Genomic DNA, 17603 nt, shown 5'->3' with positions numbered 1-17603 from the left:
TTCTCTGTGGTCAATGTGTCTTCTATTCACATTGACTGGATCTATTTTTACTTGGCCTTTGACTGTCACCACTGAGAAGAGTTCTACTCTTCTAAATTTAAGGAGGATGGAAGGTCATCTTGATGGCAGGTCCCTCCGGGTCCCTGATGACCTCAGCGTTACCTCATGGCAAAAGCTCTGATGTGGCTGCATGAGAAAGTGCATGTTCTCCCCCCCTCCCTTCACTTGTTATGTAACACAGATACAGTAATTTGGTAAATTTGGTTGCGTGAAAAAGGAAGTGGTTGCTATACAGTCATTGTAAAAGAGACAACAGGAAATGGAGGGAGTGTTCGAGAAGCTGGAGATTCAGGTGAGCATCACCAAAAACCTGTCATGAGCTGGGAAACTAATTTTCTTCATCCTTTCAGTACATGAAAGAAAAGTATGGACTGCTAAAAACCATTTTCAGCACAGAATGTCAGCACTACAACATAATTTGAGAAAGATGTTAAAGAAAACGGTTTCACATACAATGAGGTACAAAATGTTGAGAGCACGGGTGGAAATTAGAGACGAAACAATATGAAATAATCAAAGTGACCAAAATCATCACGGTTATTAATATCATTCATGGTATTGTTAAAATGTGCAGAAAATGTTTAAAAAGTACTGATACGCACTGAAATCATTATTTTTAATCATTATTATGATATTGAAAAACAAACAAATAAAACTGGCAGAACTTTGCACTTTTTGTTTGCATATAACGTTAATATCATCTTTGTCGGACAATTTAAATGAAAAAGAAAAAAAAAGTCGGTCGAGTGACCGTGATTTTATCTTCTAAAATGTATGACAGCTTTCAAATAAATTTTTGAAAAAAAGGATTTATAAAATAAATGCATTTTGGATTTTCTTGGATACACTTTTTATTTTTAAATCTGAATTATCAGCATGACAATTTGATTGAGAAGATTGAATGGAAAAAATGTGAGTGTGATATTTAAATTACATAAGATTTTTACTAAATGCATTAGGTTTTGTCAACAAATCAAAATTTAGATCAGGTTAGACTAGGTATAAATAGCTGTCAATTTCAAGTTATTGTCTAGTATTTGGTTTAATTTTAGCTTTACTAACAAGACTGCAATCTGACATGAATGCCACAAAGTTTTGATAAATCTGATGATCATGCTGTCCAGCATGCTTTGAGCATCATCCAGAGACCATCTTGAGCTTCAATGGAAACAAGAACGTCTGTCTGTCTGTCACATGATCAATGTCACAATTATGCTTATCCGATTAGCGATCTAGAAATAGTGCAGGAACTAAAACTTTATTTCCAGGATTAAATTAGATGATGACTGAATCCCAGATTTTAAATGTGGTCTCAGACTTTCGAACACCACCGTATACATGTCACCTGAACGCTGCTCCTGAACACAGTGTGTGTAATATGCATTTTTTGTACATCAAAAAAGAGCATTTCAGGCCATCTGATTTCATTTTCATACACAAAACAACGTCACACCTCCTTGGAAACCATGTTGTGTACTTTAAAGTACTTCTTTCTGGAAGTGTCCGCTGCAAGATCTTGTCTCAAGAGAATAAATCAATCCATGCAAAGAAAAACTTGCTGAAACTCTACCTGATTGGCCAACGAGGATGAAAGATGCTCTCTCAACAGCCCACTGTTTCCTTAAAAATGCTCTTTGTATTTGTGCTGTTGATGTTTTTCCTCAAAGCTCCACAATCTTTAGCGTCCTCTCTCTTTTCCTCTCCCTGACTTTTTTCCCTGCACCAGCCTCCCTGTGACTCCTGGGAGCTTTGACCATTTAAGGAGAAGCCTTCTCGTGCTTCTCTGGACTGCTACTGCTGTGTGTGTGTGTGTGTGTGTGTGTGTGTGTGTGTGTGTGTGTGTGTGTGGTTTCTGCCTGATGCTCCAATGAGTCTGTCCTCCTCAGCCTGTATGTTTTGGACCTCTGCCTCTTTCTGATTTAGATTTAGTTACTAAAATGTTATGGAATTTTATGAAACCGGTTTCTTTTCAGCACACTGTTAATGACAGCAATCTAATTTCTTTCCTCTTTACATATTACTAATTAACACGCATGCACAATTTTAACAAGAAGAATCTGAACTGCAGCAAAAACAGGCCACTATAGAGGAAGTGAGTTTTTTTTTTTTTTGTCTAAATATGCAAATTCTGTGTGACATCTGAACTGTCTTCTTTAAAACAGCTGCTATACATATATAGGCTCAGTGCTTTAAAGGAATAGTTGAATAGATGCATTTGTTTCTTTGGACAAATTTACTATTACTTGCTCATCATTGGATCCTCTGCAGTGAATGGGTGCCGTCAGAATGAGAGTTTAAGAGTCCAGATGACTTAAAATGATTTAAAATAAGACAAAACTTGATTTTAAACAAGCTAAACAGCTAACACGCAAGATGTAAACTAACATCATGCATCTTATTTTCATTTGTTCTCTCACAGTCATTTTTATTAGGAATCAGGGTTCTCACAATCTTGGAAATTATTTTTGCTCAAGTTATCTGCTATTTGTGAATATATCTTTAAAAAAAATCCCCATAATTACAAACAATTAAAAAAAAGTCCCAAAAATTTACTGGTAACAAAAAGTGTAAACCTTGAAGAACATTCAGTTATTAAAACGGATAGGGATTTCTGTTTGTTAAGTCAAAATAGGCCTGTATATTATATTCTGGTCACTATATATTGCTTGGTTATTTTATTTAATGTCTATTAATATATTCACATATGAAATTAATATAAAGTGTGTTTTACCTTGTTGCTGTGGTCCTCTGCTCGCGTGCACAGAAGCGAGCCACCTGTTTGAAAGCAGCAAAGAGAGATCCAGGCTTATTTGCTAGTCACGGATCTGTCATGCAAATGCACAAGTGTTATAATGCACATTAAATAGTCAGCCATCTAACCACATGACGCACCAAAGGAGGCGTAGCACTTGATTGACATCAGAGTTTTCAATACTTCTTTCAGACTCTCTCCCTCCCTCCCACACCGCCTCCATATCTAAGGGCAACAATAACCTGGCAACCATTTACATGAGGAGCTTGATCCTCTGGCTGAAAGCACTTGGCAAAGCAGAGACTCGTTGTTTCACTTCCTTTAAAAGCATGTATCAATTGCACAGTGGTTGTAAAACGTTTAATGATGATCTTCAAACAGCAATAATCTGTGTATAATACCATGAATTTAAATGCAGGTCATGGTTAAAAAAAAAAAAAAAAAAAAAATTAACATTCCACATTAATCACTGACAATTTCAGGAGGATTTATAGCAGCTGTTATTTATTTAGAATGTTGCGAGGAGAGCATTTTAGGATGATAAATACTGACTGTCATTAAGCCCACTGCTTGGATCTTTATATCCTTATTACAGACTGTAATATACAGCAATGAGACTAAAATGAGAACCAGACACAAGTGATATGCTGAAATTTCCTGTTATAGTGACTTCAACCAATGCCTGATGACTTTGCTTGTGCTGGTAATGAACAAATTGATCTAATTTTGTAATGTTGCCCTTTAAAGTGTCTGGTGAATGGATAAATGTCAATATGCAATTATTTATGATCTGACCAAGACAAACTAAAAAGACCTTGCAAAAAAGAGGAACTTCATTAAAGATATAATAATAATAATAATAATAATAATAATAATAATAATAATAATAATAATAATAATAATAATAATAATAATAATAATTCAACCGGACCACAACAGCTAAACCAAATGCAAATGTCCTCCCAGTCCTGCAAGGTGAAATAATCTGGTAAATGCTTTGCATTAACCCTCTCAGCCATAAAACTTCTGGAGAAACTCATTCAGTTCTGTGTACGTGTTTCATAATGCAATATTTGCAAGTTAAAAAACACACACAAACAACCTCTGAGATGGTAAGCATAAGTTAATGATGGCACTATAATTTATTACTTTAAAATATAATGAAGTGCATTATTTCATATTTACATAATACTTAAAATATCAATAGTCAATCATTTACTCACCCTTATTTTGTTCCAAACCTGTATTACTTTCTTTCTTGTGTGGCTTTATCTAGACAAATGTTGAGTCATACAGGTTTGGAATTTCATTTTTATTTCTGGCTAACCTAATGCTTTACCTAAGATCAAAAAGGTGAGTGAAGAAACAAATACAGCTGTTCAAAAGATTGGGGTCAGAAAGATGAAATTAAATTAATTAATAATGTTATTCATAAAAGATGCATTAAATTAATCAAAACTGACTGTACAAAAAATATTTCAAATAAATGCTGCTCTTTTGAACTTTGTCAAAAAAAAAATGTAGTACAGTTTTCATAAAAAATATTAAGCAGCACAACATTATTTAATAGTAAGAACTATTTCTTGAGCACCAAATCAGCATAATAGAATGATTTCTTATCATCTCTCATGTGACAAAAAAGACTTGAGTAATGGCTGCTGAAAATTCAGCTTTGCATCACAGGAATAGATTACATTTATTACTGTGATCAACCTTGCATTTATTCTTTTAGAAACATTCTTACCAACCCCAAACTTTTGACTGGTAGTGTATACATTAACTGTCAATAACTATTTACAAGGACTCTTGAAGTCAGGTTAATCAGGTTTAATGTAGATTATTTCATGTAATTGTCCTCTTTTGCTGAGAGAGTGTGACTAAACTTTTTTTTAAACACTATATTTTTACATAATGTTATCTCTATTAAACAGCTATAGACATCAGCCATAAAATACAAAGCATCTGAGAGACAGGCTGCATGGTCAGTCATATTATTGCATGTCTGTTTCACTTACTTTGGACTACTCATTTGATAAGCAAATGCAAGACTTTTTGTAATACATGAAATAAGCAGAGAGAAAAAGGTTGCAAAAACCTCTTGTTCCAAGAATACACACACATCTGCTGTTGTTTAGTGAGCAAACAGACGCAGCAATTTATGCTTTTACACAAAGTCTACACTTATCACATGATTCAACACGATTAAGGCCTTATACTGCATGTGTGAACTGAGATTCTCTATTTCCTTCAGCTCTATAAACAGCACATGAGGCAGCTGCACTTGGGCCAAAGCCACAGAGGTCCCTACAGACACAGCAGGAAGAAGGTTACACCATGAGAGAACACACACAAAAATACTGCACACAAAGACATAAAAACATACACATTATAAAGAAACAATCATTCACTGTTACATTAAAAAAGCAGATAAACATTGTGTACACTTTGTATAATGATAAATAAAACAAATAATAAAATTAATAAATACAGTACTTGATAACATGAAGGGTGTGAATTTTTTTTTTTCTGTTACAATACTTTCTGTTTTCCCAACAGTGTTATTTTAGGCTTATTTATATACTATAGTATTTATAATATTTATTGATATTTTGAATTAGCATTTATTTTTGTTTACAATTTTAATTTTAGCTTACGTTTCAGTAATTTTGTTATGTGCTTATTATTTTATTAGTTGTTTTTTCATTTTAACTTTCATTTATATTTATTTTAGTATTCGTTTTAGTTCCCCTTCTAGGGAACTCGCACTGCATCCTCTAGTGGACACGATGGGTACTGCCACCAGCAGGACTGCTTTCTGAAGCAAGTGGGAAACAACCCCAATCCCATTGGCCCACGTAGCCCGTGATGTCACAGGCAGGCGCCCCGCCAAGAGGGTGCCTGCCAAACATGTCACCAAATTTTGTTGTCTTCAGGATCCATTTTTTTGACAGTGCGTGTGAAGGTGTTATGGAGAAATGTCTGCCACCGTGCACCTTGCGTGTCTGAGGAGACGAAGGAGTGGTCTGCTGCCTTACAGGAAGTTCATTCCCCGCCATCCCAAGTCTTCCTCTAAAACCTCTGAGAGTGCTGGTCTGTCTCGATCTGAGGATCATAGGCAGGATCAGAAGAGTAGCGTGGACATTCGCACCACTCCTCTCTCTAGGAGTTGGACGCAGAGGCAGGCGATCGCTAAGAGACGCTGCTTACATCAGTCTCTGAGACAGGACTAAAGTTATTCTTATGTGTCTTGCTTGTTGGCGAACCACTGATTGAAGGTATGGTCTCTGCATTGTGATGTAGGCTTTTTTCAACTCGGTGGTCGGGTGAAAAACTCAGGGTTCACCTCTCTCACCAGGTGAACAGGCATGCGCTGTGGTATGGCTGAGTGGGCATTCTGTTCCCCATAGTGTCCGCTAGAGGATGCAGTGCGAGTTCCCTAGAAGGGGAATGTCTCGGGTTATGCATGTAAACATGATTCCTCGAGAGGGAACGAGACGCTGCGTTCCCTCACCATGCCTACTGTAGGGCTTGCCAATTTTCATGTCTCCTTCAGACAACCGAGTTGGTGTCGTGTTCGGCAGGTACTCTCTTATCCTTCCGGGTGCCTGCCTGTGACATCATGGGCTACATGGGCCAATGGGACTGGAGTTGTTTCACACGAGCTTCAAACACTGGTCCTGCTGGCCGCAGTCCCCATAGTGTCCGCTAGAGAATGCAGCATCTTGTTCCTTCTCGGGGGACTCATGGTTACATGCATAACACGAGACATTATTATAGAACTTTAACTTTAGGGGACAGTTATAACTAATAATGACAGTTATCACCACAGGCATAACGATGTGACCTGCAGAAAGCGTTCTACTAAATAACCTCACTACATAGGCTTGGAAAATATAAATATATCATAATAAATATAGCATATTAAATATATTACAATAATATAATTATATTGCAGAAAGAATAAGAGTAATGTACTAGTATGCTATTCTGATTTGCAGCCACTGAACACAAACAACAGCTCATATAAAACTTATTAAAAGCATTATTAAACATTGCCATTATACAACTGCTTCAGAGTCTGAAATGTTTTTAGTAACTTTAGAGGTAAAAGTACCGTTCTCAGATGAAAGTGGAGTGAGAATGCTCTCCTGAGCGACAAGCTCGGGTGTGGAAAATGATGTAACTGCAGCTGAGCCACAATCCACCAGGAGCTCTGTACCCATGGACTGAGATATCCATAATGACTAGACCAAAACAAAGAACATGTTAGATCAAATATACTGTTATATAATCAGGTTACATCATTTATATACACACTAGTGGTCAAACAATTTGTTTGCATAATAGGACTAGGTGTTATATTTTTTTATGTTTTTGAAACAAGTCTTTTATGCCCATCAAGGCTGTATTTATTTGATCAAAAATACAGTAAAAACATAAATATTGTGAAATATTATTACAATTAAAAAATTTTTTTTTTATTTGAATATATTATAATATGTAATTTATTACTTTTATGCAAAGCTGAAATTTTAACTGCCATTACTTCAGTCCTCAGTGTCACACGATCCATCAAAGAAAGAAAAAATTATATATATGATGACTTTGTGCATCTATTATTTGCAATGTTGAATTATTATTTATTTTGCTGCTTAAAGGGATACTCCACCCCAAAATGAAAATTTTGTCATTAATCACTTACCCCCATGTCGTTCCAAAACCGCAAAAGCTTCGTTCGTCTTCGGAACACAATTTAAGATATTTTAGATGAAAACCGGGAGGCCTGTGACTGACCCAAAGACTGCCAAATAAATAGCAGTGTCAAGGTCCATAAAAGATATGAAAGTCGTCATCAGAATACTCCATCTGCCATCAGACGTGCAACCTGGGTACCAGATTGCACGTCTGATGGCAGGCCTCCCAGTTTTCATCCAAAATATCTTAAATTGTGTTTCTAAGACGAACAGAGATTTTACGGGTTTGGAACAACATGGGGTAAGTGATTAATGACAAAATTTTCATTTTGGGGTGGAGTATCTCTTTAATTACATAAATGCAGCTTTTTGAGTATAAGAGACTTTAAAAACATAATTATTCCAAACTTTTGACAGGTAGTGTAAATGCACGTTATACCAATCATTCTATGTCAGTCCATACCTGTGTGTTAGCAGAGATGGTGGCCTCCAGGGCATTGAGTTGACTCTCAGTGGCTTCGGCTCTGCTCAGTGCTCTTTCCACCCTCATGCCGATGGCCTCTCTCCTCACCTTCATCCTCTTCTCACTGCCCATGAGCACCTGAGCTGCCTGTAAGGCTTGCGTCACCATGTCCTCCACTTTCCTCAGGGACTTCAGTAGGTCTTCTGTGGCCGAACCCTCTGCTGATGAATCTGTGACCACATTAACATCCCTAAACTGAATCTGAGTGTTGTCGCAGGTGCTCGTTCCCTGGTCTTTGAGAAGCACCCTCATGCACCGCTTAGTCTCTTCCAGCTGGGCTGGTATGTGATTGACTTCCAGGCTTTGGATCCGTTTCTGAATATCCATCACAGTTTCTTGTGGAACTAGGGCAGCCAGGTTTTTCTTGCCCTCCTTAGACTGGCCTCTCCACCAGGAGATGGCAGCCGGTATGTGGGCTTCTTGCGTCTGATGCTTGGCCTTGTTCTGTCCCTGTGCTGTCAGCGGAGATTCAAGAAGCTCCAGTTCTTTTAGACTGGAAAGCAGATGGACAACATGCATCATGCAATGCAAAGCAATGTTAAAAGATGGCACAGGATAAACTGAAAAAATTCCTTACAGTGTGACCAGCTGATGCCTAGAACTCCCAAGTTGTTGTTGGTTCTGCAGATAGAGTCTCTCTAACTTCTCACTTACACTTTTGCCAACTTTGTCCTAAAGAGCAGATAGTACAAAAAAAAAAAAAATAAAAAAAAATAAAAACAAACATGCAGTCTTAAAACAGTACTGCAGTTTTTGAATGACATGGGGGTAAAATTATTATTTTTTTTTTGTTGTTGACTACAGTCTCATGTCAGTATCATTCAGATTATTATCAGAATTATGTTTTTTAATTAACATTTTTAATTAGTTAGAAATGATTATTTTGATATTTTCTGTTTAATTTTTAGTTTTAGTTGTGTTTTTGTAATTTTGTAATTTTATTTTTATAAATACTAATTTAATTATTATTATTATTATGTCTATATAGTTTTTTTATTTTTATTTTAGCTATTTTAGTACATCAGATTAAACTAAATGATGCCAATGTTTCCTTGAAAACTGGCTGAAATAAAATGTTTAACTTTTTTGTACATTTTATTTTATTTCATTTAACATTTAAAGTAACAAACATTTTTTTTTATATGGTCCTAATTTGAGTTAACTTTAAAAACCATAAGGCCTTTAATAACTTTAAGGTCTGATTCAGTCAGGTTTTCAATATTAGAAATGAAATTTTTGATGAAAAGAGAAAATAATAATAATAATAATTTCACAACAACAATAACTTCAGGATTGCCTCCAGGATTTTGCATAACTTTATTAAAAGGATATGCACCTTTTAGATATCTTAGTGAATTTGATCACTGATAATACTGTTAAAGAAAATATTAAAATATAAACAGACAATGATATAATTATAAAAATTTATATTTAAATTTAAAATAATTTAGACATTTAGAATGTGAAATATGAACAGTGACCCTGATTACATATTTTGCTGATGCTGTACTATCACTAACACTAATTACATAAGCATATCATGATTATTCATGGGATTTTCACTGTAAAACAAACAGCAACAACAAAAATAATAAAATAAAATAAAATAAAATAAAATAAAATAAAATAAAATAAAATAAAAATAAAATAAAATAAAATAAAATAAAATAAAATAAAATAAAATCAAAATAAAATAAATAAATAATAATAAAAAAAAAATCTGGAAAAATTCAGAAAATATAAGGAAGTTCTGGAAGGACCGAATAATGATAATGAAGATGATAATAATAAAAACTATAAGATGACTTTCATACACTGTTATTATTTTAGCAACTTCAGACAAAGCCCCGAGTAAATCATGTGGATGTTGTGTGGATGTTTCTCACAGTCTCTGAGAGCTGTGCATGGAGTATATGGCATATCTCTACAGGCTTGATCTTCTGGAGGTTTTGAACATCTCCTCTGTGAGGGACGCTGGGTAAGATCTGGCTTAGTGAACCACTAATCAACTCCATAGGTGCATTCTGGGACTGAAAGAAAAAAGAAGAAGAGAGCATATAATGTACAGCCATTGCATTTATTTCGCTTGTACATGTAAATGGTCTTACTCTCTGATGCATGACCTTTGATTCACGGTGCGATTCTACATCTAAAAACAACCACGCGTTTCACCGTTCAGTATAGATGCTGACTATGTAATGATGAGATTAACAGCATGATTATGAGAATGACTGTTTTCAAACAACAGTTCAACACAGAATTAGTCAAGCAACCTACATTTTAAAGACATATTGCCAGCTCCTTTGCCCCTTTTTTTGGGCCGCCAATGAAAACCAACATAATTAATACAATACTGCTGCTTCGGTTCAAAAGGAATCAGTGGTTTTGAATTGAATGATTCAAAGATTAACTCAAAAAGACGGTCACTTGTCGCCACCTACTGGCATAAACACTGGTGTATTTTATTTTTTATTATTTATTTATTTTATTATGTATTATTGTTTTAATGTTTTATTATGCATTGTATTGTTGTGTTCATGATATGCTGCTTGGATTTATTGTTGATGTGTTCAACAATGGAAAGATGACAATGTCTGTTTTAATGTCTGTCATAATGTTTGTTATTTGAAAGGTTTAATTAAAGTGGTAAAAAAAAAAACTACTGGCGTAAACATGTAACTTGCAGAAAGAGAGACAAGCAGAATGAAACAAAAGTGCACAATAAACTGAGGACTGGAACTGTTTTAGTGTAAACTTAAAGCAACTGTATGTAAGCTTTTTACCTTGAAATATCAGTTTCAAAATTACTCTGATAGTACACTTCTAATAAGGCGAATGGCTTCTTTTCCACACTTTCTCACATTGTGGGCAATGAAAGCTGTTAGAGTGCACATCAGTGTCTGAAATTAACAGGGTCTTGGGGCAAAAATGCCACCAAAATAAACAAAAATGCCCCTCAAATGTAACATTTATGCTTGATCGAGAGCAATAATAAAGGATGACGATTTTGTCATGGTTTTGTAGCTTCACCCTGTAATGAGTTCCTGTCATTTATTTTTATATTTTAAACATAAATGCCATGTTAGATGCAGCTTATTTAATGGCAAACATGTTGAAGATTAGGCTGTCTATTCATTAATGTTATAAGTGTTATATTTCATCTCCAGCAACATTGTGATCTTTTAAACAGATACATTTGATTGTTAACTTTAAAATAATTATTTCATGTGGTCCAGCAGCATGTGAAATAGACTGTTACCGGTTGAGCTTCCTGAATCTCATGGTGCAGAGACTGATGGTTTGTCACACCTGTCCTCTGTGGACCATGAGAGCTGACATGGTATTTATTTAACCTGCCAAAAAAAAAAAAAAAAAAAGATTAAGAAATTATTTATCAAAAAAAAAAAAAAAAGTGCAAGCAACTAAGCCGAGAAACGAAACTAGGCTTTTTAAAGGTGATTTAGTTGCTTTTTTTAAATCTCACAATTAAATAAATATCCCAAATTCTTGGGATGATAATCCCAGAAAAAGAAGAAGAAGAAAAAAATACCTTCCCCTTGGGGTGTTGTCTAAACAGTGCAAGCTCTGAAAACATGGAAGCAAACAGTTAGTGTTTCTGAGCAATTTAAATAATTTTGAGCATAAATAATGACTTTTTTTGCTGCTTTTCACAAGTATCAATTGGTTTTTCCTGCTCATAAAACAACAGACTGACAGAGAGGTGCATCGGTGGTGTTTACCTGAAGAGTGCTTGCTGTGAGTGCTCTTGTAGCCTCATCAGTTCTGACTGCAGGCCCTTCAGATGCATTAGCAGACAATTACTGAACAGCCAAACCATTCTTTCACAAGAATATTCCCAAAACAATGGAATACCTCAATAACTTTGTGACTTTCAAAGTGAGTGTCCATAAGCTTTTCCAGCAGGATGTTTTTCTGTGTGGAATAAACAACACGTGCCATAAAGAAAGACAAAAATTTACTCAAAATGTACAGTAAAATCAATCATCACAGAGTTTAATATCACCTTTTTAAGGTCCCTGTCTTTCACAGCCAGCACCATATGAGATTCTTCTAATTCTCCCTGTAAACATGAGCAGACAGTATTAATATTCTGTAGCTCACTCTATGACCCAATAAAATGCACGCTTACACATTTTCTCACCCTTAATTCAGAGTTTTCTCTCCTCAGTTTGTTTATTAGATCTTCAGCAAGGTTCCTCTCAAGGGTTAGTTTTTCATTCTGTGGAAAATATTGTGATTTAACACAATATTTCGAAATACTTGTATGATTCACAATGTATGATTGTATCAAAGTCAATACCTTTTCTTCTGTTATTTTGATTAGGGCTTTCAAGTGTTTACTTTCCTTTATCTAAAAGACAAATGTCAAGTTATTGGGTATGAATAGTCATTTATAAAACCAGTTTTATCAGTATTAATAATTTCAAGAGCGCAGATGATTCATACTAAGGCACAGTTGCTGGCCTGTGCTCTTGCGGCTATGTTCTGGCTCTCTCTCAGTGCACATCTGGTTTCATCAAGTTCCTCTGAAAGGGATCGTGCTCTTACCACAAATAGCTGGGTACTGGTGACATTTGCAAGAAATTTTTTTTTAATTATAATCTTTATTATATTTTTATATTATATATATATATATATATATATATATATATATATATATATATATATATATATATATATATATATATATATATATATATATATATATATATATATATATATAGTTGTATTGCTGACATTGTGTATTGTATTGTATGTCATTTATTTATTTATTTATTTATGGCATTTTATAATGTATGCACATTTTTTTTCTAGTTATGCCAAGCTCAATTTTTTTCCTATCCTTAATCTACCCAAAGTTCACCCCAAAATGAACATTTCTGGAAATGTATTCAACCTCAGGCCATCCCAGATGTGGATGAGTTAGTTTTTTTTTTCATCACCACAGATTTGGAGAAATTGAGCATTACATAATTTGCTTACCAGTGGATCCTCTGCAGTGAATGGGTGCCGTCAGAATGAGAGTCCAAACAGCTGATAAAAACATCACAATAATCCACAAGTAATCCACACCACTCCAGTCCATCATTTAACATCTTGTAAATGTAAAAGCTACATCTTTGTAAGACACAAATCTATCATTGAGGTCGAAATACGAATCCATAATCCCAACCCATCACGCTCCCTAAGGTAACAAAACGCTGGACTTTTGATAGTACCTAGGATAGCAAAGTCCACTAAAGGAGGTAGAGCTTTTTCGCATTTGGCTCCCAAACTCTGGAATAGCCTTCCTGATAATGTTTGGGGCTCAGACACACTCTCTCTGGTTAAATCTAGATTAAAAACACACCTCTTTGGCCAAGCATTCAAATAATGCATCTAATAATTTTGGACTGAAGTTATATCTGATTAAATGCGCATTATTATTCTTTAGCTTGGGTTAAACTAATTAATTTTACTTGGATGGAACAGCAGCTACGCTAATTATGTCTCTATTTGTTTCTCTGCTTTGCCATGGGATTTACATCCCGTGGTAACTAAGATTTTACACAAGCTCCAGTCTGGATCCAGAACACCTGAGAAGAGATGATGCCAACCCCTCAGAGGACCTCAGATGATGCTAACCCAGAGACAACATACAGAACTACCACATTTTGCTATAAGTTTGATTGCAAAATTGCTGTTAATAGTGTTAATCATCTGTTTGTTTACGTCTTTTTTTTGATTTTTTCTGAACATTTCTGCCATATGCACATGAACTGACAGTCACCACTGATAAGCTACTACTAAATATTGTAGAAACTTAATTTTCTGTAAAGTTGCTTTGTAATGATTTGTATCGTAAAAAGCGCTATACAAATAAACTTGAATTGAATTGAATTGAATAATCCATAATAACGCTTCCTCCGGTGAAAAAGTTCATCCCCTGTTCTCCTCTCACATCAGTATCTACCAACATATTTGTTTAGAACTGTTTTGGACAGACCAGATGACTTTTTCACTGGAGAAAACAATATTATGGATTGAGGACTCACAGTTTAACCAAAAGCAATGGTTTGAAATTCAATGAACTTAATGATTTTTTTTTATTCTTCTTTTATTTTTTTCTTACATTATTTATTTATTTTATTGTTTACATTAATTGTTGGACTGGAGTGGTGTGGATTAATTGTGGATTATTGTGATGTTTTTATCAGCTGTTTGGACTCTCATTCTGACGGCACCCATTCACTGCAGAGGATCCATTGGTGAGCAAGTGATGTAATGCTAAATTTCGACAAATGTGTTCAGATGAAGAAATAAACTCATCTACACAAACTATTCCTTTAATAAAATAAATTAATATATTTAATTTAGTATTTAGTGCAGAGAACATTCCAGTGATATCTGGCAAGTCGTATTTTCATGCATATACAGTATATGCACACACTGATAGATTTTTTTGTGTGTGTGGGAAAAGAGGTGCATATAGTGGATACCTGGCCAGTTTGGTGTGCAGCTCTGATACCTCCAGACTGAGCTGCAGGATGGTGTCCTCACACTGAGAAACGGTCCTCAGCAGGCTGCTGTTCTGCTCACTCAACCTGTGCTGCATGTGTTTGAGCTCAGCCACTAAACCTGACAAATCTCCAGATTCACTGAAACCACACAGAATCATCAGAGACGCTTGCTGAAATCACAGATGCTCTTAAAGGCCCAATGAAATCAAAATGAGAGTGGCTTGTAGTCCATCTAAAAATATGTCAGTACAAGTAAAAAAAAAAAAAAAAAACTACACTTGTCAAGCCATTTCTGGGGTCTTTAAAATGTAGTAAAAAGACAATGAAAATGACTTAACTAACCAATGACATTTAGCTCCATCTGTAAATGTGGCCTCATTTAAAGGAAGATGATATTCAGTCCCTATGGGAATAATGTGAGACTGGTTAAGACTAAGAGTAAAGTTTAAAAAGTCACAGTTACAAAATAAATTAATACTTTTATTCAGCAAGGATGCATTAAATTGATCAGATGTGACAGTAGAGACATTCGTAATCTTTACAAAAGATTTTTATTTTAAATAAATGCTGTTATTTTGAACTTGAATCCTGATAAAGTCATATTAGAATGTTTTCTGAAGGATCCTGTGGCACTGTTGTAATGATGCTGAAAATTCAGCTTTGCCTCACAGGAATAAATTACATTTTAAAATACATTCATAAAGAAAACAGTCATTTTAAATTGTAAAATGTTTAAATTGTAAGTAATTTCAAAATATTACTTGTTTTACTGTATTTTCTGTCAAAAAAACTTTTGAAGAGTGTGTAAATTTTCACTATTTTTCACTTACCAGTTATAGATAAATTTCTTAAGGCTGATCCTGTTTCCTGTTTATCCTCAGAAGCCCTGTACATAAATCAATGTTATAATATATCTTCTTAAAACATCACATCACATCATATAAAGCCACAACCCTGACATTGTGTTTTTGACAGCATCTCTCACCCATCTTGGCAGCACTGGGTGATCCACTCTCTCATGGTGGCATGAAACGTATCCCTATTAACACGTGGGTCCTGGTTCTCTGGATCTAACATATTTTGTAAATTGGTCAGCCTGTCCTGGCCGGAGCTTTGGAGCGTCATGGACTGAAGATACTGCACAATGGTGGAGGCCTGAACCTCTCCTGTAGGTAACAGACATATACCATTTAATTCAATAAAAAAAAAAGACCCCAAACTTTTGAATGGTAGTAAGATGCTCAAGTCTGCATCTATATCACCATTTAAAGGGGAGACCCGTACCTTTGCCAGCAGTGTCACATGCTTCAAACGTTATGTTCAGGAGTTCTTCCTCTGAAAGGCCACTGGTATCAGCACAATCACACAGAGTCCTGTTTTCTGATGTGAAATCTAAAGCAATGTAAAGACAATGGTAAGATGACTCTGATTACAGCTGCTTGTAATAAACTTATAATGATACAGCAACAAAGCATCAGATCACCTTCAATGCTTTCAAGCAGATGGCAGGGCTCCACTGAGTATGTTCCAGAGTCGATGAAAAGGCTTGGGACACTGCATCCATTACAGCCTTGATTCTGTGATACAAGACTGAAAGAGGGAAGATCATGGGGCCCAGCGTCTTCCTCTAAAGAGCCCTGATGTCCAGTCGGCTTCTCTGAGTCCATAACCACTGACAACCAGAGAAAGAAACCTCAAGAAACTGTGACACCTCAATACCCTTCATTTCATTCAGAGAAGGACTTACATTTTCCAGAACTACTGAAGATGACCTAATGAGAACTTCTGTTATATGGTTTTATTGAAATATGATAACGACAACAACTGAGACATCAGAAATAATGGAATGATGTATGGAACGATAACTATTTTTGGCATGAAATGCAATGGAAAATTACATACCTTTTTAGATGAATATAATCCTTATAGAACCCAAAACAACGGCATTTTCAAAACAGCATGCATGATCTGTTCACAGTCATACGTATAGTTCATTCTAAGTTATAGTTACACAGTTGTGTATGTGCAACACCCTTGTTGCCTGTAGATCTCAATGCTTCTGAAAGCAACAGCTGATCTTTACAGAGCCTTTGCCTCTTTTCATCAGAGACGCACACTGGCACACATCAAAACCAGATGACATGGCTACCTCCCCCAAACGCCCTCCACTCACTGTCTGTGCGCTTCTAGCGGGACAGAACAACGCTGTAATGGACCATTTTAATTAACATTCGTCAGTTTTCCATATCAAATGACTCACCACTTTTAGGAGCACCCACTAATTGTCATTGTCCATTTTACCCAATATATCAACCTTCAGAGTATTTCTCTTAGTCAGTCTTTTATTTATTTTGAAAATGTATTATTTTTATTATATAAAATAATTTATTATAATTTTAGAATAAATTAAACTATTATCATATCACTATATATGTATTATTAGTTTTATTAATTAATCATATTTATTTTAATATTATTTATCTATTTAATATTACATTACAAATTTAGATACATTTATACTAATATCATGAAATTGTATATTTGTTATTGTTATTTTTATCTATCTGTATAACATTATATTATACATTTACATATAAATATAATATGATATCGTATATGTTTTACTAATAAGATTGTTTATCTTTAAAATATCATATTATCATTTTTAATTTATTAAATTATTATATATTCTCCTTATTATTATCATCATTACTGTTATTCATCTATATAACTTTATATTTTAATTGTACATTGTACATTTATTATATAATTGTATATTTGTTATTAATTATCTTTACAATAACAAAATTAACAATAACATAAATACGTATTTATAAATGATAAATAATATAAAATTATAAATAATTGGTAACACTTTAGAAAAGGGAATGCTTATTCACTATTAACCACGGAATAGTGAATATTTGACCCTCAAATAAAGTGTTACCAAATAATTTATCATTATATTAGATACAGTTATACTACTTTCATTTCGTTATATATTTATTATTATTATTATTTATCTTTTTATGCAATATGATAATAGTAGTATA

General features: G+C 34.5%; 2 protein-coding genes and 1 long non-coding RNA gene across 7 annotated transcripts in view; all 3 read right to left on the bottom strand.

Annotated features, from left to right (window-relative positions):
* The window catches only part of LOC109081561 (inositol 1,4,5-triphosphate receptor associated 1-like), a 40205-nt gene extending 31642 nt beyond the window's left edge, over positions 1-8563 (bottom strand). For 4 of the 5 annotated variants that reach the window (XM_042761064.1, XM_042761066.1, XM_042761065.1 and 1 more), the window contains exons 1-3: positions 7970-8563; positions 6927-7056; positions 2792-2835 (exon numbers count right to left, since the gene is read on the bottom strand). In XM_042761064.1, the coding sequence (XP_042616998.1) occupies positions 2792-2835; positions 6927-7056; positions 7970-8551 (756 nt within the window). In that variant the 5' untranslated portion in view covers positions 8552-8563. Of the gene's footprint in view, positions 1-1630; positions 1674-2791; positions 2836-6926; positions 7057-7969 lie in introns of those variants that run through there. The other variant, XM_042761068.1, reaches the window with a different exon arrangement.
* Positions 8564-11452: 2889 nt separating this feature from the next.
* Positions 11453-12111, bottom strand: LOC122145482. Its single transcript, XR_006160366.1, has 3 exons — positions 12054-12111; positions 11903-11962; positions 11453-11825 (listed from the first exon to the last, which is right to left on the bottom strand). It is a non-coding gene; the product is annotated as an uncharacterized LOC122145482 (long non-coding RNA).
* Positions 12112-15531: 3420 nt separating this feature from the next.
* Positions 15532-16806, bottom strand: LOC122145798 (inositol 1,4,5-triphosphate receptor associated 2-like). The gene is made up of 4 exons (XM_042761391.1): positions 16453-16806; positions 16034-16222; positions 15835-15942; positions 15532-15716 (listed from the first exon to the last, which is right to left on the bottom strand). Exons 2-4 carry the CDS (start codon positions 16215-16217, stop codon positions 15532-15534), a joined length of 477 nt encoding a protein of 158 aa, XP_042617325.1. The 5' UTR covers positions 16218-16222; positions 16453-16806.
* Positions 16807-17603: the final 797 nt, after the last annotated feature.

The sequence above is a fragment of the Cyprinus carpio genome, chromosome A7 (genome assembly GCF_018340385.1).
Source record: "Cyprinus carpio isolate SPL01 chromosome A7, ASM1834038v1, whole genome shotgun sequence".
Taxonomy (NCBI): domain Eukaryota; kingdom Metazoa; phylum Chordata; class Actinopteri; order Cypriniformes; family Cyprinidae; genus Cyprinus; species Cyprinus carpio.
This window is presented reverse-complemented; position numbering and strand designations above follow the sequence as displayed.